Genomic DNA, 21,345 nt, shown 5'->3' on the forward strand with positions numbered 1-21,345 from the left:
ACCTCACCTTTCTCTCCTGTAAGGAGACTCAAGGTGGCTTACAAGCTCCTTTCCCTTCCTCTCCCCACAACAGACACCTGGTGAGGTGGGTGGGGCTGAGAGTTTTGTGAGAACTGTGACTAGCCCAAGGTCACCCAACAGGAATGTAGGAGTGCGGAAACACATCTGGTTCACCAGATAAGCCTCTGCCACTCAGGTGGAGGAGTGGGGAATCAAACCTGGTTCTCCAGATTAGAATCCACCTGCTTTTAACCACTACACCACGCCGGCTCTCAAGAATAAATAAAATCCTGTAGCACCTTATAAAAACTGTTCCCAGATAAACTTCTGGACTAGAATCCACTTCTTCAACCACAATGAGTAGACTTCAATATGCCGTCATACCGTACTTCACTGCCATAAAGTGGATTTTCACAAGCACTCAAATCATGATGCATCTATTGCTGTAAGCTTGGAAGGGTGCTGAAATGGAATGAAGACTGATTTAAAGAAGTAGGTGATAATTTATGAACCAAAATGACATTAAGTCTATAAGTTTCTTATACAAGTAAAAGACGCTCAATATAGACAATTGGGACAGTGATGAGAAAGGATTGGTAACGGTGCTGGGTCTCTGACAAAGATCCCAGCAAATGGGCAGACTCCTGGGAAAGCAGATATTCTTCAGATAGCTGGGGGCGGGCAGGGACTCTTAACTTAAACTCAGATCCTGCACAAGGGTACATACAGGGGTCTCCAATGTGGGGACCATAGTGCCCACTAGGTGTTTTTGAAGCTAGGGAAGACCAGGAAGGTCTTTTGCCTAACAAGGCTTCTGATTGACCACTGCACTGCTGTGTTATTTTTTAAATGTTGCTTTAAAAGCAGCTGAGGGGAAGCCCGCGGTGCGGCCCAGCTGGCCACGGGCAATTGGTGCGCCCGCCCTGCTGCCTACAGGGCGGGCAAGGATGAAGCCGGCGGCTCGGCCTACCAGCCACTGGGAAAACACCTGCCCTGCTCCAATGGGGCAGACAAGAGGGGAAGCCCGTGGCGCAGCCCAGCCGGCTGTGGGCAGTTGGTGCACCTGCCCTGCTGCCTGCAGGCGGGCAAGGATGGGGCCAGCGGCTCGGCTCGTGGAGCCTCAGTGCAAGGGCAGAAGAGCCGCATGCGGCTCTCGAGCCGCAGGTTCCCTACCCCTGCTCTACAGCATCCTCCCCTGGCTCCTGAAGAGCTGGAGAAAGTGTCCAAAAGGGCTACCAAGATGACTTAGGATCAAGGTGAAAAAGTCTTTCCTAGGAGGAAAAACAAGTCTGGGTCTTTTCATTTTAGAAAAAAAGATGATGGGGCCGGGGGTAAGATATGATAAAGATTTATAAAATTCTGCATGGGGTGGAAAAAGTGGAGTCAGAGACTCTTTTCACCTTTCCCATAACACTATAACTAGGCAGCATCCCATAAAGTTAACAAGCAATAGATTCAGGAGTGACACAATCCTGCTTTACGCAACCAGTGTAATAAATTGTGGAGTTCATTGTCAGTGGAAATAGTGGTGGTCACAAGTACGGCTTTAAAAGGGAATCAGATGAATGGAGGAGAGGTGTATCAAAAGCTACTAGGAACGGTGAGTAAAGGGAACCTCCACATCCAGAGGCAGCAGATCTTTGAAACCCAGTACCAGTTCAGAAGGCAACATCAGAAAAAGTTCTCCTGCTGGTGTCACAAGATTCTCAGCGAGTGTTTTGCCTCCATCACTCTATAAGCTCAGCTAGCTACGCTGGTCGCCTGTCCAGCCCGGAAGGATTCAAATAAACCCTAATAATTCGACTCGCTTCAACTCTCTCTGAACTCCGTGCAGCGGCCCCATGACGAGGCGCATGCCCCTTTAAGGGGTGGGAGGGAAATGCCTTGCCCTTTTAAGAAAGAACCGGAATGATCAGTTGCCGAATCATGTGGCTGGCCGAAGAATTGCTACATTGAAATCAACATGCTGGTTGAACGAAGGTGGGCTTTGCTGCCTCTCCTGTGGTTGGTGGGCAGCTTGGCGGGGAGTCCGGAGGGTTACAGGAGGAAGGTAGGTTGGAAGTCACAGGCGGCTTTCTGGACTCCAGAAGGTACCCCTTCGTGTCCTGCTAAGATTTATCTGTTTAAAATAGTCATCGGCGTATAGTTTCAACTATAGTCTGTTCTGTACCTAATGCTTTTAAAAAAATTGCTGCTGGGACTTACACGTGCCTGCCTGCTATGCAGTCTGGCCTAGGGAAGCTGAATCCTCAGTGTGTTGAATGAAAATGGGGATTGGAGAGAAAGAAAGGCACTCTGTGTATGATCAGAGGCACGCGCTTCTTTTCCTCTGTTAGTCCAGCTGAGGGACTGTAATCTCGCCGCAAGCGTCATGCGCAACAGCAGGCCTGCGGGGTGGGGGAGAAGAAACAGAGACCAAAATAATTGGGAGTTGAAGAAGAAAGTGCATTGGTCTTGGGGTGGAGAGATCTGGTTGAAAATCCCAGTGTGTCCCAAAGCTTTGTGAGTTGTGTGGCAGTTCAGAATGTGGACTGAGGTCTAGGGGGCTGCCAGTTTTCAGCTTGCTGTGCTCGAACTTCTCCCCAGCTTCATCAGCAATATGAGGCTAGTAGTTCTGGATTTTTATATGTTCTGTAGTATCATGCAGCATCTGGTTTTACTGCTTTTATGGTCTCAGCCAATATTGCTCCCTCCCCCCACGACACACACACAATAGTGATAAACTCTGGTGCCTTTTGAAATCTGTTTTGCATTTTGCCCCATCTATAATTAGGGTTGCCAACCTCTAGGTGGGTCCTGGAGATCAGGAATTACGGCAGATTTCCGGAGTTCCCCTAGAGGAAATGGCTGCTTTGGAGAATGGCATCTACTCCATCACAACCCTACTGTGCCCCTCCCCCATCCCAGATTCTGTCCTCCCCAATTTCGACCCTAAATTTGCAGGAAGTTTGGCTGGGCAGCCCTGTGATCTAGTCCAATTCAGTCTGCAAGAAGCACTTTGTCCCCCTTTAAAATTCTACAAGATTCACAATCAGGCCCTGATAAAACTTTCGCTTTCTCTTTCCTTCCGCTTTTTAGAAACTGAGCATCCAGCTTGGCACAGCATTCGGTGGAACTGTAAAGCTTGCTTGCCTCTCTTGGTTATATTTTAATTGGTCCTAATCAAAGATCATGGGGGCTACTTGCTGTCTTTGCACCCATGTCCGTGGTCTGCTTATAATGCTGAAAGCGTTCTATAATTCTGTTGTAATTAGATGTCCATGGGCCAGTCGTCATCTTTTCCTAGGAGGGAAAATAGGGTGACAGTCTAATAAAGGCAAGGAGATATGACTTAAGAACAACGCCTGGCTCCCATTTTTTCAGGGTGAGATTTCGTGCGAGTCCCCAGTCTGAGACTCAGTTCTGACAAAGTTCTGAGGTTTAGCCCAACTCTAGTGCAATTCCACGTATGCTCTGGTCTTGTGTGGGCCTCCTGTGTAGAATATTCCAACTTGGGTCTCACCCGAGGGTTTTTGGCTCTGTGATTTTGCCTCCTTCCATGTAGAGGAAAATGCAAAGCCTGGACCAAGCTTTTATCTGTATTTATTTAGTATTTGCAATGAACACCTTTCATTAATCCTCCTTGAAATTCACCTTGATCTAACCTTAAAGCCTTGCACCTTAAGGGGCCACCTAGTTTGCCTATAATATATGGATGACCTCCCCTGTTCCTGTTTGATATTTTTGAGACAATCTGTTTCAAAAACAAGCTCAGCGTCACAGATACAGCAAAAAACATAGAGGATGTTGTGGTACACATAATCAGAACAAACCTGACCTCAGGTAAGCTTGCCGAAGAGCCCCAGAACAGAATAGACTTGAAGGGCAGTAAGAAGAAGAGGGCAGAGTGGCAACAATTATATGGCTTTGTGTAGATTAGAAGCTGTCTAACCCATTATCAGTAGTTGCAATGTTTTGAGGCCCAGGTACAGCCAAATGTCTGAGAATTGCAAGAATGTCAAACTTCGCAGAAGTGAAGTTATGATACAAAGGTGGGAATAATTGGTTGATGGTCAAAAGATATTCATGGGTATGAGAAGCCTGTAATCACTGTTTTTAAATAGACTTTGCCAAGATAAAAAGTAGTGAAAATGAACTAACTTTTAAATATATTCTGTAAGGTTATTTTAAGTGTGGTGTATGGTATTTGAAGTTATGAGATGAGTCAGCCAAGAACGTGCGCACTTATCAAGTGCAACAGTTAGCTATTGTTGGGAGATTATTTTAAAAATCCTATCAATGGAGGAAGCTATACTGATTGGGAGCATCTTCTCAAATGGGACTCTTTATCTGTGATCTGCTTATTTTGGGGGTTAGAAATCTTTGTGGACTCATGTAGTTGTTCTCCTTTAATTATATATATAATAAGGATGGATGATAGTCTATGTTGTGGATGTAGTCTATGTTAAGAACAAAATGCCCATCTCGCTGGGGATAAAATGTAGGCAACTGGGGGAAGGCAATGGTAGATCACCCCATAAATGTAGTCTACCTAGTTAACATCATTATGTGATGTCTCCTTATGGGTCACTAATGACTTGGTGCTTTTACAGGGGGCTACCTTTACCTAAGAATGCAATAATTGTGCTTTAATAAGCAAGCTTGGAATAGAAGCAGAGAGTCTCTCATAGTATTTACTTGTGCACTATACCCAGAACGAACCTACAATTTTACTGAGGTGAATCTCTGCCTAGGAGTTAAATTATCTGGTATAGGAAAGCTACAACTTTAGAAGTTTAGGATTTCTTAGGTACACACCTGTACCAGAATCAGACCTGGCCAGACTCACTCAGAACATCCAAAAAACTCAACCCAGAATTTCATGTTCACTGTGTCTTCACAAGGTACACAGTTTTAATTTGAGAAATTCACTGCCATGAGTTGTGGTAATAACCACTAACTTGGATGGCTTTTGAGGGAGTCAGAGAGATCTATCCAGAGGTGGGATCCAGCAGGTTCTCACCAGTTCCTGAGAGTGGGTTACTAATTATTTGTGTGTGCCGAGAAGGGGTTACTAATTGGGTCCGCTTTTCCATCTCCACGCCCTTGCCTCCCCGAGAAGCATACTGCCTTTGATCGTGAAGGTTCCATACAGCAATTGCGACTAATAATGTAACTCGCTGAACTGGGTTAATCCCTTTCAGGTACTGCAATTCATTGATTCATTGATTCGTACCTTTTATCTCACCAGTCTCTATCAAAGAACCTGTGTGTTTCACCATTGCTGTGTTCAGATTTGTGAGTTGAGGCATTTTCTATAATGTGATGATGATTTAGAAATGACCTGGTGCAAAAAAAATTTGGGGGGGTCGTGGTGGGGTGGCTGCCCATGGGGGGGCATCCAACTCAGGTTTTGCCCAGGGCTCAGGTTTGCCTAGGTACGCCTCTGCCCCCTTTGCTGAGGGTGGGGGGGCTGGTGAGGGAACCTGTTACTAACATTTTTGGATCCCACCACTGGATCTATCCACAGTCATTAGCCGTTATGGCTAAATGGGAAGCCTCCACATTTAGAAGCTCTAAGTACTAAATGAAGGGACAAACTGTAGGAGAGAGATGTTGTTGCGGGGGTCCTGACAGGGTTTCTCTGGAGGCATCTAGTTGGCTACTAGTGCAGATGCTGGTCATGATGGACCATTGCCCTGATCCAGCAGGGCTTTGCTATTCGGTCGTGTTTAGTTTATTCACCCCACTTCTTCCTTTGAGGCTGCTGGTGACAGTGAAACAAATCTGACTGTTCCCTGTGAACTCGAATCCAAGTTTGTGATAATACCAGCGGAATTACTCATTTGCAGTGAGGCGGGCTTGTTTTTTATGTGCTCTGCCCAAGAAAAAAATTCTCCTTGGTAACTTGCCAAGGGATGAACGTTCCTTGTTTTCTGCACTAAGCTGGTTTTGTTTTTCTCTGAGGAAGAAGTAGAAACGCTTATGTGGGCACTTTTCTTGGGAACTACAGAGAGCGTGGGTGTCAGCTGGTTTGCTTTGTCTACAAAGGCTTTGATGCAAATAAAACCATTAAAAAACTTGTAAATCTTTAACTGATCCAAAGTAATGTCAGTTTCCTCTTGCGAGTGAACCACTTCTTGTTCCCTGAAAAAGCACCTGAAAAAACAGCTACCAGGACTTCAGACCCCGACTTTCAGTTCAGAAAACTGTGTCCCTAATTCTAGAAACATGGTGACACCATTGGAAGACGTTCTGCACATGCTCAGGGACACTTTTTAAATTCTGCACACAGTCTTGGTGTGAAATGGGTGGTAAAAAATCTTGGGGGGTTGGTCAGGCGAATAGATCCAACTCTCACAGATCAATATTCTCCAAGGAGTCTTAGCTGGGTGTTATATAAGGGCTGGGTGCTATAATGTTCTCACGCGCCGGTCAGAAGTAGATACGTTTAATTATTTACATTTATTCCCACCCCAGGGCAGGTTACAATAAAAACCATACAAAATCTAATCCATGAGTAGTCAAATCACGATATAACCCTAAAACGATCTAAAATCTCAAACACCCCACCCACCCACAAAAAATTGAGGGGTGTTTGGACATCTGGGGGGGGGGGCTCCCAATGGGGGGGAAATCAGCCAAATGCCTGGAAGAAGAGGATGGTCTTTGCCAAGTGCTAAAACTCCAAGAGAGTGGGCACCTGGTGAACCTCTGGAGGGAGGGCATCCCAAAGTGTAGGGGCCACTATCGAGAAGGCCCTCATCCCCGCCCCCCAGTACCTCTGAATGGGAGGGCAGCCATGCCCACCTCCCACTCTGACCTCAGTGTCCGGGCAAGAATATATGGGCGGATTCACTCTTTCAGGTACCCAGGTGTTAATAATATGAATAATAACATGAACGTTCTCAGGTGTTAATGATATGAATTTCTCCACTTCTCTTTTGATGCCAGAGAAGCCAGTCGCTTGCGGTGTGGATGCCATTGCAGTAATTATATATTTTCTTTGTCTGTCCATCAAATTTCATTTAGCATTCTAATGATTCTGGGTGGGGGGAAAAACTTATACACTCTCTCCACAGTACGTGTGACGTTATAATCCTTTGTAATGTCACTCCTTGTCACCTCCTTTCTCCTAAAATAAAAAGGCAGCAGATGCGAGACCGTTGTAAAGAATGTATTGTCCCGATTGGGCTCACTTGTGCTGATCATTTCTTGGCCTAGTTCAGGGTGCTGGTATTGGTTTTTAAGCCCTACATAGCTTAGCGCCAAGATATTTGAGTGATCCAAAGTCTGTGTGTTCTCTTCGATTTTTTTCTGTAAGATTGGAAAGCATCCCGGTCAGAGCTTTTTAAACTGTGCTTTAAGGTGTTTTTTCAACAGGGTTTTTCTCAGTCTGTCCCCTGTCCCCCCCCCCCCAAAAAAAACCACACACATTGGTTCTGTTCAGGTTACCACTAGTTCCTGTTTCATTATTGTGTTAAACTTATTACATATTTTTATAGTATTGATGTCCTTAATTTTTAATGTTACATAAACATAAAGGATAGAATTACTGTTTTAACACTGTGGGTACTGTAGAGTGAGGACAGGTTTTCCACATCACCATCAACAACCTGTTCTCAGCAAAATTGCCCCCCTGCAACCCACCTGAAAGAGAAGTCAATGTAACTAGCCAGGGTCTGGCTTGTTATGCTGGAAGTGGGAGTTCTACTTTGTGCAACTGAATTAAACTTTTGCATGAATGTCTTTTTTTTTTAGGTCTCCATGGAATACAACCCTGGGTTAAACAGCTCCTCTCATAACCTCTTGCATGTCTGGGCTGTGGGCCACAATGATACAATCCATTATGTATGGAGCACCATTGGGGCACCCACAGTGTTGCTGGTGTACACGGGAAGCCAGAACAGCACCCTTCATGTGAACTGGACCAAGCTTTTCTCCCCCTCTCCCTATGGAGCCATCTACGTTGAACCCGCTGACAGTGTCTTGTATTCCACAGCAGTGATCTTTGCAAAGGTGGGTTCCAAGAGAGTCTGAGGATCGCCAACCTACTTGAGCCTGCGAGCTCTTCTGGAATTTTGAGAGGGTAGTGGGTGCCATTAACAAAATGGCTGCCATGAGGAGGAGGTAGAAACAGATTTTGCTTTGAGGAAGAGATGCAATTTGGTTTTGGTTTCCAAAGCAAGGGAGGGCTTGCTCCCAGTGTGGTGCGGGAAGAGGCTGACAAATCCCCAGGTGTAAATCTGGGCCTGTGTGTAAACTGAACACACATGAGCACTCCCAGTGAGCTTTGCTGGTTAATCAGATGGTAAAGAGGGGATCTACAGCTCCCTGTTTTCTTCCATTTGTTTCAAGCCCCTTTCCATTCTGGACTTCCAAGCAGGGGCATACCATCCATGGGGACATGGGGTAACCCATGTGTGTGACGTAACCCATGTCCCCAGACGCACATAGTCCTGGGTGCCGGCACCAGCTCCAGGCGGTAGACCTGGACGCCTGCATCACCTCTGAGCAGAAGACCTGGATGAGCTCCAGGTAGTACACCTCAGTGCTGGCACAAACTCCAGGCAGCAGACCTAGATGCTGGCACAGGCTTCAGGCAGTAGACCTGGGCTCTGGACGGTTGACCTGGGGAGATGTGGAAAATTCAGATTTTGTCTCCAGGCTCCAGTTTTCCTAGATACGCCTCTGCCGCCAAGATTCAGGCTGGAGAAACATCTTAGGGCCAATTGGCCATGCTGGCAGGGGCTGATGGGAATTGTAATCCATAACATCTGTAGTGCCAAAGGTTCGCCACCACTGTCTTAGGGCTTCCAGCTCCAAGTTGGAAATTCTTGGGGATTTGGGAGTGGAGTCTGGGAGAGGCAGGGTTTGGGAGGGGAGGGGCCTCAGCTGGCTGCAATGCGATGGATTTAGGCAAAACATCAAGGCACCAAGACAGTTTTATCATTGTTATATCAGTCATCCTCACAACCGCTCTGTAAGAAAGGCCCTCTTTACAATTATTATCTTGCTGATAGGATTGACTGAGAGGCTGAGTTGGGGAAACAGTTGACATAAGGATACCTAGAGAGGTAATGATTGATGGGAGAGCTGAACCAGGGGCATCCCGGCTCATTGTCCCCTTTTTACAATATTTCTGTGCTAGTATACAGATATGCTGCATCAACAAGCAGCCGACTTTGTGATCTTCTTGATATTCCATTGTGTGCAAAATGTGGGGTCAAACGATAACTACAAAGGATCCCTTGTGGGCTGTTTTGAGACTTAGGAGATGGGGCAAAATCTGACCCTATGCATTTCCTAGCAGACTCAATTCAAGGTGCTGGTATTGACCTTTAAGACCCTAATAACTCGGGCCATTAAAGGCAGCCTTTTCCTATATGAGATGACTCATTCACTCCAGTCATCTCTTGAGTGAGACCCAGGCCCTGCAGGACTTGGTCCAATTCCACAGGGCCCGTAAGACTGAGATGTTCTGCCAGGCTTACGGCTGGGGCTGTGACCCTTTACATCTCAGTTGACCTTCATATCCCCCTCTCTCTTGTGTGTTAGTATCTTTAATTGTTTTTTTATTCCTTTCCCCTTCTTTTTCTCCTTCCCTCCTTCTCCAGGACCCCCATCAATGTACTATTAAGGGTGCCGCTTGAATTTTTACAGTTGGAATTGTGAAGTAATAGGATTTTAATTATTGTAGAGATTCTTAACATTCATGTTTGAACTGTGATGCGAGCCACTCTGTGGCTGACCATGACCGGGAAAAGGTAACATACAAATCCAATAAAAGAAATAAATTGGAGGCCCTCCTGCGGTTGCCACTCCATCTGAGACTAGAGGGGTGACAACCCAAGAACAGGGACCAAAACTTTGGAACTCCTTCCCATGGAGATTCATCTGTCTTCCTCTGTCAGTGTCTTCTGCCAGTTGATGAAGATTTTTTTTTTATTTAGTTGGGCTTTCCCCCAATAATTGCTGTTGGCCTCCTCCCTGGTTCGGTGTTGTAGGCTTATGTATTTTTATTGAATCATTGTAAATGCTGTTTTAATACTCAAACGATTTAATGCTTTCATATTTGCTGCCTTAGAGACCTAATTGGGTGGAAAGGCGGCTTAAAAACATCTCAAATGATAATAAAGGTGTTGATGTCTGATGAGGGTGAGAAAAAAACTTATTTTTTCGTACGAAAAAAACTACTATTTTTCGTAGATTCCTTTTGGTTCATCTTGTGAAGGTATGGGGTAAATCCCCTATAGCAGAGTAGCACAATATTCTCACATTAATTCACAAGCAAAGTGCTTCGCAAGGCAAAGCGAAGAAAAGTGTCTCATAGTCCTCAGTATATATCAGTGATGGCGAACCTTTTCGAGACCGAGTGCCCAAATTTCAACTCAAAACCCACTTATTTGTCGCAAAGTGCCAACACGGCAATGTAACCCGAATACTGAGGTTTTAGTTTAGAAAAAACGGTTGGCTCCGAGGCATTCGTTACTTGGGAGTAAACTTGGTGGTAGTCGGTGACTTTGCTTTGAAGCAACCGTGCAACTATTCCAATGGGTGAATCACGACCCTAGGAGGGATTACTCTGAAGCAAGCCCCATTGCCAGCAACTGAGCTTACTCCCAGGCAAAGGATTGCACTTTAGTTCTTCGCATGAAAATCAGTGGGGTTTAACAGCGTTTTACAGGGTTACCTACACTGCTTCCCCAAAACTAGGTCTTAGGTTTAATGCTAATATCCAAGCCCAGAGACCCAGGCCAGCCTAGATGTGTGTGTGTGTGTGTGTGTGTGTGTGTGGAGAACTCTTTTTGCGTGTGCCCACAGAGAGGGCTCTGAGTGCCACCTCTGGCACCCATGCCATAGGTTCGCCACCACTGGTATATATCCTCAGTATATATATATATGCAGCCTTATATCTGGTTTACTGGCCTATCACAGTTCTTTACCAATCAATCCCAGAATGACTCTGTGTCAGGTGTTACCTGTCAGTTAGCTGTCAGTTAGATTTTGATGATCAGACAGATGTTACATCAGTGCTCTGACAATCTTCATCCAATGCAGGTTAGCAACTGGATTGTGGAAAAAGCTGTACATTCATGGGTTTCTCATCTGAACATTTCTAGGTGTTTGAGTACAACGGTGTCAACACGTCCAATCTCCTCAAGGTGCCTGCAGATCAGTTCTACCCCACCTATGATTTGGCCAATTTTACATGGGAAAGCCTTGATGGCAAGATGAACGAGACCATGCTGACAGCTACATTTCAGGGTGCTGCCTCAAGCCCCCATGGAGCCTTTGGGAATGGCAGTATATCCTTTGAGGTAAATAGCAGGGCAATTGAGTGTTTCTTAAGCAGCAGGAAAGAAACTGAGCAGAACAGAGGATGAGAAATGATGGGTTGGTTAGGAGAAGGTGGATGTAGGGGACTGAGAGGCAGAGTATCTGAAAGGAGAGGAAATATCTGTTCCTATAAGCCTGAAATTATGGGCAGGGCTTGGAGGAATTTCGGAAACTGGAGGGGGCTAGAGTTCCCTGTAGTTGGCCAATGAAGCCTTCTTCCTGACTTAGAATCATAGAGTTGGAAGAGACCACAAGGGCCATCAAGTCCAACCCCCTGCAATGCTGGAATACACAATCAGAGCATTCTTGAGAGATGGCCATCCAGCTTCTGTTCAAAAATCTCCAAAGAAGGAGACTCCACCACACTCCAAGGTAGTGTATTCCACTGTTGAACAGCCCTTTCTATCAGGAAGTTCTTCCTAATGTTTAGGTGGAATCTCTTTTTTTCACCTTGAATCCATACCTTGTCTCTATCTCTGGAGCAGCAGAAAACAAACTTGCTCCATCTTCAACATCACATCCCTTCAAATATTTAAACATGGCTATCATATCACCTCTTAACCTTCTCTTCACCAAACTAAACATACCCAGCTCCCTAAGACCCTCCTTGTAGGGCATGGAATGCAGACCTTTTAAGAACATAAGAACAAGCCAGCTGGATCAGACCAGAGTCCATCTAGTCCAGCTCTCTGCTACTCGCAGTGGCCCACCAGGTGCCTTTGGGAGCTCACATGCAGGATGTGAAAGGAACGGCCTTCTGCGGCTGTTGCTCCCGATCACCTGGTCTGTTAAGGCATTTGCAATCTCAGATCAAGAGGATCAAGATTGGTAGCCATAAATCGACTTCTCCTCCATAAATCTGTCCAAGCCCCTTTTAAAGCTATTCAGGTTAGTGGCCATCACCACCTCCTGTGGCAGCATATTCCAAACACCAATCACACGTTGCGTGAAGAAGTGTTTCCTTTTATTAGTCCTAATTCTTCCCCCCAGCATTTTCAATGAATGCCCCCTGGTTCTAGTACTGTGAGAAAGAGAGAAAAATTTCTCTCTGTCAACATTTTCTACTCCATGCATAATTTTATAGACTTCAATCATATCCCCCCTCAGCCGTCTCCTCTCCAAACTAAAAAGTCCCAAACGCTGCAGCCTCTCCTCATAGGGAAGGTGCTCCAGTCCCTCAATCATCCTTGTTGCCCTTCTCTGCACTTTTTCTATCTCCTTTTGCCATTTTGGTCACCCTCCTCTGGACCCATTCCATTCCAATATCCTTCTTGAATTGCGTTGTCCAGAACTGGACACAGTAGTGCAGGTGAGGTCTGACCAATGCAGAATAGAGTGGTACTATTGCATCCCTTGGTCTAGACACTATACTCCTATTGATGTAGCCCAGAATTGCACTGGCTTTCTTGGCTGCCGCATCACACCGCTGTCTCACGTTCAGGTCTACTCCCAGATCCATTTCACATGTACTGTTGTCAAGTCAGGTGTCACTCATCCTATATGTGTGCATTTCATTTTTTTCTGCCTAAACGTAGTATCTTACATTTATCTCTGTAGAAATTAATTTTGTTAGTTTTAGCCCAGCTCTCTAAGCTGTCCAGGTCCGTTTGAATTCTGACCCTGTCCTCTGGGGTATTAGCTACCCCTCCTAATTTGGTGTCATCTGCAAAATTGATTAGCATGCTGTCTATTCCATCATTACCACTGGATAACTTCTCATCCCTCATCACAGGTAGCAGAAGCAAAGACATAAGTGAGGAACTAACTTGCCAAATTATCTTCCAACATTGATGTAATCCTTCCCATCTTCAGGTGACGGCTTATGAAGAGAGCAGTCGTGACACCCAACTCCCCCATCTCCTCCACACAGCCAACTGCTCCAAGGTCAACTTTGTCGTGAATGGGGTGCCACCACGGGGTAACCACTCCCACTTTGCTCTGGAAATCATCACAGTGGAAGAGGGAGGGGAGCACAAGCGCATGGACTCTATCCGCTCCATTGATGATGAGTATACCCCAACAATATTTGAGGTACAGTGTAGGCTTGTTGTTGGAATTCTTTCAATACCAGGGACTCGAGACCTGGGGCACCCTTTTAAACAAGTATAATGTGCCTTTAGCCAAAAAATTAGATTTGGCTCCATGCACCTGAGATTATGGAAAGGTGTTTCTGGGGTATGGCAATTGGGGCTAGGCACAGTGATTTTCAAACAAGCGTCAGCCTTTGTGTAGAACTTAACTATTGGATAAGGAGCTAGCTCAGGGGTCTGCAACCTGCAGCTCTCCAGATGTTCATGGACTACAATTCCCATCAGCCCCTGCCAGCATGGGATTTGTAGTCCATGAACATCTGGAGAGCCGCAGGTTGCAGACCCCTGAGTTAGAGCAAAGTTGCCTTCTAACATGTTTTTTTGTGATGGGTTAAAGCAGAGTTTGGCTAATAGAATTTCGACAGAATTCTGGGCATGCCAAGTGGTGCAAATGATTTTTTAAAAACATTGAAAGTTTTTATCCTACTCTCCTCCACAGAACTTGTGATTATGGTTCTCCCTATCCCTGTTTTTATATCCAAATCCAAATCCAAAACCTTTATTAGGCATAAAACCAGTGCCAAGAATTTCAAATACAATAAAAAGATCATTATTGCTCAACTTTCAGTACACAGAGTAAAAATCTAGCAACAGCTTCTGAGATTTCAACATTAGAATTATTTAGAAGCTTAGGCTGTTTTTATATTTGCAACAGTTCTGTGTTGAAGGTTAGGTGGTGAGTGGCCCCTCAATGAACCTTGAGTGGAGATTTCAATCTGGGTCTATGTGTGAATTAATTCCTCACATCTTCCTGGGTCATCTTTATGTTGAATATCCGCTGGGTCCTAATGCCTGCTTTCCCCATCCTCCCGATTCCCTGGGAGTGTTTTAAAACCTTATTTAAGTTCCACTCCAATCAAAATGATTATTATCTGTCCCGGGAAACATAGCACTTTGATAAAATAGCATTTATATTGTTTTGGACACCTATTATCAAGACTTCCCTTTTTGTAAAGTTTCCCTGCCATTTTCTTTCCCACAGCAGGGGCAGGAAAGAAAATGGAGCACGCAGCTTTATAAAAAAAGGATGTCTTAATAACAGGCATCTGGAACAATATAAATGCTAGTTTATCACAGTGCTATGTTTTCCAGTATAGATAATTGATTCAATGGAAGTGAACTTAAATAAGGTTTTAAAATGCTGTCAGAGAATCGGGCCACTTTACAGTGCTGCCACATGTTGCTCCGACTTCCGCCTGAGCATGCGCGACCTCACTTAGTTCTTTTTGTTGAGCAGAGTGTACATAGTCCTATTCCAACAGTCTTAACCACTATACCACACGGCTTTCCTCAGATAAAATTCTAGCCCATTCTGCCCAGTCACTGATGAGAGATTAACCCATTCACACCTTTAATTGCTTTAGTTAATGTGATGTCTAGGCTATGATTGACTTGCTTTAGAGGCAGTGTGGTGTGGTGGTTATACTATCAGGCTAGGATCTGGGAGACCCACGTTCAAATCCTGGTTTTGCCATAACATTTGCTTGGCAATGGTGGGCAAGCCACTCGCTCTCAGATGAACCTGCACCACTGGGCTGTTGTGATAAAATGGAGGAAGGGTTCAATGCATAAACTGCTCTGAGTTCTTTAAAAGAAAGTTCTGATTTAAAAAATATTCTGAGTAAGTTAGTGATATAACATCTGTCCCTGTTGTCACCTGAGAAAAGAACCCGATTAGGTGGTCTGGAAAAAATGTGGTTCCTGCGCTCTTCCTCCAACTTTCTGTTTTAGTACCCAAGAGGAGACGCAAGAGATGTAGATCAGTGGTTCTCAACCTTCCTAATGCCACGACCCTTTAATACAGTTCCTTATGTTGTGGTGACCCCCCAATTCTAACATTTATCCATTTTACAGATGGAGAACACTGATGCAGAGAATCTTAGGCGACCCCTGTGAAAGGGTCGTTCGACCCCCAAAGGGGTCGCGACCCACAGGTTGAGAACCACTGCTGTAGACACTGCTACGATTCATATGTTTGACTCAAATTTTTAGCCTGGATTTGGAATGTCGGCAACTAGCAAAGCTAACAACTGATTTAAAAAGTTCAAATCCACCAACTTTGTGCTGTGCTAGTCTTCTATCAGGATTGTTCCAAGCTTAAAGAAAATAATCCTGCAAGTTTTAAACTGACCATAAACAGATGATGGGGTGAGGGGAGTAGTTCTGAAGAAAAAGGCATACCCTGGGTTTAGATATGTGCATTCATTGCAGGAATCTTCATATTAAAAGAGGCATTTTCTTCTTCTCTTAGAGGAGAGAAGACCTCTTCTGAGTGGGTACTTCTCATTTTCAGCCTTACCATTAGTTTTTAGAAGATTTCTTCTATTTGGTTGGTCTAACTGACTGAGGTTGCAGTCAGTGGTGGGATTCAGCCCATTCATACTTGGTAGAACCAGTAGCTACTTTTTTGTCTAGTTTGGAGAACCAGTTGTAATCCCACCACTGAGTCCCACCACCAGAAGTTCGGAACCGGTTGTTAAATTATTTGAATCCCACCACTGGTTGCAGTCCTTTGCATGCAATACTTAGATGCCAATAGGACCTGGACATTTTGAAGTAAAGAAAAAGGTTTGCATGCAAATCTAGTTTTTTTTATGTAGGGAAGCATTAAAGGTGCCATGAAGCACCGTTGTCCTCTCTGGGCTCTTTTCCCCAATTCCCAGAATTCTTTGCAGTGTCCAGGCTTCCATTGAAAGAGCTTTTCAGCTGAAAACATAACGCAAGGATTTTCTAAAGAAAGAAATCTTTCAGAAAAATCACTGGCCTTGGAGAGATTGTTGTTGAAAGAGTTACATAGCGGCCACCCATATTTCTTCTGTCCAATTTGATAGCTGCCCCCTTTCTCACCTCACTCTCCAACAGATGGCGCAACTGGTTTCTGTGCCCCACAATCACAGCACCATGACCAGTTTCCTCCAATGGAAGACGACAGCATACAGGTCCCAGCATGCTGAGCGGGCGGACAGCATCCATTGCCAGTATTACCAGTTGCAGACAAACTGCATCGTTCCCAGGTCTAGCATAGCCCATGCCTACTTTCTGGAGGACCTTGAGAGTCACTATGGTGTAGCTGCCATCAATATTTCCTTTGGCAGTGAGGACAGCAAAGCCTATGAAGAGGGACGCTACTTGAGCTGGTGAGAGGTTATCTTTGAATTGCTGGGTGGTGTTTTTTGTGTGTGTATATGACATCTTAAAAAGCACCTGCTGGGATCCAGAACTACGGCATGAGTGGTTCAGATCTCACGGAAGGTCATACGCAACCGCTCAGGGGAAGCAGTCAGCAATAGACATTAACAGAAAGTTCAGCTTCTGTTAAGGAAGTATAAGATTTTGAGTTTCGTTTATATGTTTAAGGTGGAGAGAGAAAGTTCATGCTAGGCCTAAGTGTGTTTATGACAGTAAATAGAGTCAAAAAGGCCCTAACTTGATGTGTATTATAATCAACACTATCAATCTACTTGGTATTCTAGAGCAGGGCTTTCCAACTTTCTCAAGCCTGCAGGCACATTTGAAATCCTGACATGGCGTGGTGGGCACTGCAACAACATGGGTACTGCAGGAGGCACAGGGAGCCACAAAATGATTACCACAGAGTAACTTCAGTGGCAAAGTGTAGATCCTTCTGCTGAGGTGGCAACAGCAGTGAAAGCAACATCTGTGCAGCCAATCAGAAGCCTTGCTGGGCTAAAGCTCTACTTGGCACCATGCACTTTCTAAACACACCTGATAGGTGCAAAAATGGGTGCTGGCAGACACTGAGTTAGGGAGCCCTGTTCTAAATAGTTGCATCTTGGCAATGGGGGAGACTTTGGGGAGGGAAGGGAGCAACAGCTACAAATGGATCATCACTAATTAAGGTTTCTCCTCTCACTCTCCCCTCTCTCCCCCAACACTGCCATCCCTTGTAGGTCTGCCCTGATTGGATTTGGTGAACCACCAAAGGACACTTTTTCCACCTTGGTGATTGCCATCCTTGCTGTGGGACTGGGGACTCCAGTGGTGCTGCTGGTTGCAGGGAGCATCACTGCATTAGTTACACGAAGGAAACGGTATTCTGAATATGAACCAATCAACTGATCATTGCGAAACCAGAGGCCGACAGTTTGTCCCGGACTGTGAGACCAAACTAACCTCAGACTCTTTTCTGGTGTTTGTTCCAAAGGGAAGCTGCTATTGGGGCGAGTTATTTACTACAGGGTTGCCTCATGGTGGCATCACTGATCTCAGAAGAGAGACTTTTCATATGCTTTGGTACCCTTAACAAGACTTATGGCGCTATTTCGGGGTGGGGATGGGAGTTACTTTCATGTCCAGACATGCGGCTTGTTGTGAACTGAGGAAAAGAGCATATTTAACAGTTCAGCTACTTCGGACAACCATTTCTTTACAATGTTTGCTTCTAGTGCTCAAGCAATACTTGAAAATGATGCACCACTTAATGTGTTCCTTTGGGATACACAGGGCACTGTTTTCAGTTTGTGCGTGACTTCGGTTCTACGTTCAGTGTGTCCAAAACAGTTCTGTGGTTTGTTTTTTTGTCTTGGGTGTGTTTTAAATTAGGTATGCTGGACAGGTTGAATTTACTTTCCTGTCTCCAGATATCTCAAGAAATTTTGGGGCTGAGGAAAGCTGGATTTTATGGGGCTCTGTTCCCAGTTTGCACAGACATTCAGTTAAAAATGTTTACTTTTTTTTTTGGCCTGTTCAAGGAAATTTTTACCCTAAAAGCAGGCTGGTGGATTTTTTTCAATTTTATTTATTTTATTTTATTAAATTTGATACCACTCCCTACCCCAACCAAGGGGTATTTTCTATTCTCAAAAGCTGGCTTGGAAATGATTCCTTTCTTTAGATTTCAGCTGTATTTTCAATCAACATTAGACCTCTCCTTTACCGGCTCCCCCTCAAAAAAATGTTCCCTTATGTCTTTAAAAGAAAATTTTGTCTTAATGCAGGGAGGATATTCATGCAAAACTGCTAATATTGTTGATTCTTCTGCTGTAAAATGCTTCATTTGGCTGACTACCAGCATCTCCAAATGAGGCTCCCGTGAAGCTCTTCTCCTTTGAAGATGGAGGCATGGCAGCAGTTTCCGTAGATATAAATGACTTTTTAAAGCAATGTTTTAATTCTTTTTTTTTCAGTGGTATTACTGTCAAAATTGCTGGAACCTTGGTCAGGGAATGGAAACTAGCTTTTTAATTTTTTTGGTATTTTTAATAGAAAAAGGCTTACTGTATCACAGTAGTTTTGTTTACAGGCTGCTGCCTTCTAAAGACAGACAAAATTGCACTATAAAGTTACACATCTTTTTTTTCTCGTAGAGGTTAGTTTCCTCTGCCCCACAAAATATACTGGTTTATTAATGCCCTTCACTCTGAGCAAAAAGGCTGGTTTGTTCCATTTGGCCTTCCTAGTTGTCTCCTGAGCTGGTAGAGGGCTGAATTGGGGCTTGTGCTAAGGTCAGGTAAAACCTTTCAGCCTTGGTGGGAGTCGAGTAATTCCTAGTTTGTTGTTGGTGTTGGCCATTTTGTTTTACTCCCAGAGGGATACTTCTCAGCATTGACGAGCTGTGATGTAGGACCTGTGATACTTGTGCCAGATGCCTGCACATGGGCATGTTTCATGGATCCTGACCCATTAGAAGACTTCCCAGCCATTTTGGTTCTTAGCTTTGTCCTTGGTGGAACAGCATGTTCTTCACTAGCCCTGCTTCTCAGCCTTAGTGTATCTGAGGCCAGAAGGTACCTGATTACATGAAGTCTTCCATTGAGATGTGGACTTAAACTGAACAGGTGTAACTTGCGGGGAGGGGGGGCTTTCAGGATGAGTGAATTTGTGGTTTCTGCTCTGCACAGCATTGAAATGTCATCAAACCAGTGCTTTTATTTTCTGTGGTTTTTGGAAGGGGGAGGCTCGGGTTATGTTTGTCTCCCGTTTTATCTGTCTTGGACCAATTAAAGAAGTTTATTATTTTTTTTCATACTGTTTTCCTTCAGTTGCTGTGTGCTGGAGTTTAGTTAATGCAGCGGTTCTCAACCTGGGGGTAGGGACCCCTTTGGGGATCGAACGATCCTTTCACAGGGGTCGCCTAAGACTCTCTGCATCAGTGTTCTCCATCTGTAAAATGGATAAATGTTAGGATTGGGGGTCACCACAACATGAGAAACTGTTTTAAAGGCTCACGGCATTAGGAAGGTTGAGAACCACTGAGTTAATGGAAGTGAAATGTGCTGTGGGAAAGCTTAGGCTCTATGAGAAATTGTGTAAAGAGAGAACGATTTGGATATATCTCCCTAGAAGTGAAATTGACTAAACTGAAATTATCATATTTTGGCCACATTATGAGAAGACAGGATCATATTGGGAAAAGTTAAAGGAAATGGGAAAAGAGGAATGCCCAGTATAAGATGGGTTGACTCAATGAAGGAAGCCACGGTCCTCAGTTTGCAAGACCTGAGTAAGTAATAGAAGCTTTTGAGGTCATTCATGCATAGACTTGACAGGCTTAACTGAACCTTCCTCCAGAATTGATTCATTCTCATCACTACTGCCCCGTTTCTGTCACTCTTTTCAGCAGCTGGTGGTGTGCTTAAGAGCAGGTGTATTCTAATCTGGAGAACCAGATTTGATTCCCCACTCCTCCACCTGAGTGGCAGAGGCTTATCTGGTGAACCAGATGTGTTTCCACACTCCTACATTCCCTCCTGGGTGACCTTGGGCTAGTCACAGTTCTGTCTGAACTCTCTCAGTCCCACCCACCTCACAAGGTGTCTGTTGTGGGAAGAGGAAGGGAAAGGAGCTTGTAAGCCACCTTGAGTCTCCTTGCAGGAGAGAAAGGGGGGATATAAATCCAAACTCTTCTTCTTCTAATAGGTAGACTGCCTTTGAACATAAACGTTCCATACAGGCACCAGGGATGATAGCTAACCATATAAGTTTGTCAAGTCCTTTTTTTACCCATAGAAGTCAGTCTTCTGATGGCAAATTCTTTAAGACAGTTATGCTTACTATTTAGTACTTCTGTCGTCTGTCCTGACCCTATTGTCCATCAATTGCAATGGGTCTACCATAAGAAGAGAAAACATTCTCTCTCATTTCCTTCTTACCATTTTTGTTTTCATAAAACTCTTTCATGGCCCTGCTCTTCAGCTAGTTGTACACCTTGGCCTCTCTGCTGCATTTGCAGGAAATTGCAGGCTACATACAGTTCTGAGAAAAGGTATCCACTATGTCATATGTCAGTGGTGGCAAACCTTTGGCACGGGTGCCAGAGGTTGCACTCAGAGCCCTCTCTTTGGGCACGCACAAACAGAGTGCCCCCCCCCCCATCTAGGCTGGCCTGGGCCACTGGGCTTGATTATTAGCATTAAACCTAAGACCTCGTTTTGGGGAAGCAGTGTACGTAACCCTGTTAAGCGCTGTTAAACCCCATTGATTTTCATGCAAAGAACTAAAGCGCAATCCTTTACCTGGGAGCAAGCTTGATTGCTGGCAACGGGGCTTGATTCTGAGTAAACCCTCCTAGGGTCGTGATTCACCCATTGGAAGAGTTGCATGGTTGCTTCAAAGCAAAGCCACCGACTACCACCAAGCTTACTCCCGAGTAATGCATGCCTTAGAGCCAACCGTTTTTTCTAAACTAAACCCCCAGTATTCAGGTTAAATTGCCATATTGGCACTTTGCGATAAATAAGTGGGTCCTGGGTTCCCATTTGGGCACTTGGTCTCAAAAAGGTTCGCCATCACTGTCATATGTGTTGGGCATGCCTTTAGTTAAAAATTCTTACCAACAGGGCTCCACACTGTACCCTTTTCTGTAGCAACCTTGGCTGTCATTTGGGGAAATAAAAATGCAGGAGAACGAGACAGAAACTTCCTGATCTGGTGGCAGAATTGCAGGCTCTTGCTGCCTTAGATGTTTGCTAATTGG

At 44.7% G+C, this 21,345-nt stretch overlaps 2 protein-coding genes across 4 annotated transcripts in view; one reads left to right on the forward strand and one right to left on the reverse strand.

The window, feature by feature from the left end:
• The first annotated feature begins 1,924 nt into the window (after positions 1-1,924).
• Positions 1,925-19,395, forward strand: LOC125442509 (glycosylated lysosomal membrane protein). 2 transcript variants are annotated; one of them, XM_048513880.1, is made up of 6 exons: positions 1,925-2,050; positions 7,741-7,998; positions 11,103-11,300; positions 13,132-13,350; positions 16,272-16,546; positions 17,321-19,395. In XM_048513880.1, the coding sequence occupies exons 1-6, from the start codon at positions 1,964-1,966 to the stop codon at positions 17,487-17,489; spliced, it is 1,206 nt and encodes a 401-aa protein (XP_048369837.1). In that variant the 5' UTR covers positions 1,925-1,963; the 3' UTR covers positions 17,490-19,395. The 2 variants fall into 2 exon arrangements, with proteins under 2 accessions (XP_048369837.1, XP_048369845.1); XM_048513888.1 differs by lacking the exon at positions 1,925-2,050 and adding an exon at positions 2,056-2,090.
• Positions 3,244-21,345, reverse strand: part of TMEM79 (transmembrane protein 79) — a 29,916-nt gene continuing 11,814 nt past the window's right edge. The window contains exon 4 of one of the 2 annotated variants that reach the window (XM_048513923.1): positions 3,244-3,282. In XM_048513923.1, coding sequence (XP_048369880.1) covers positions 3,273-3,282 — 10 coding nt within the window. In that variant the 3' untranslated portion in view covers positions 3,244-3,272. Of the gene's footprint in view, positions 3,283-8,479; positions 8,611-21,345 lie in introns of those variants that run through there. The other variant, XM_048513914.1, reaches the window with a different exon arrangement.

Source organism: Sphaerodactylus townsendi, linkage group LG01 (assembly GCF_021028975.2).
Source record: "Sphaerodactylus townsendi isolate TG3544 linkage group LG01, MPM_Stown_v2.3, whole genome shotgun sequence".
Lineage (NCBI taxonomy): Eukaryota > Metazoa > Chordata > Lepidosauria > Squamata > Sphaerodactylidae > Sphaerodactylus > Sphaerodactylus townsendi.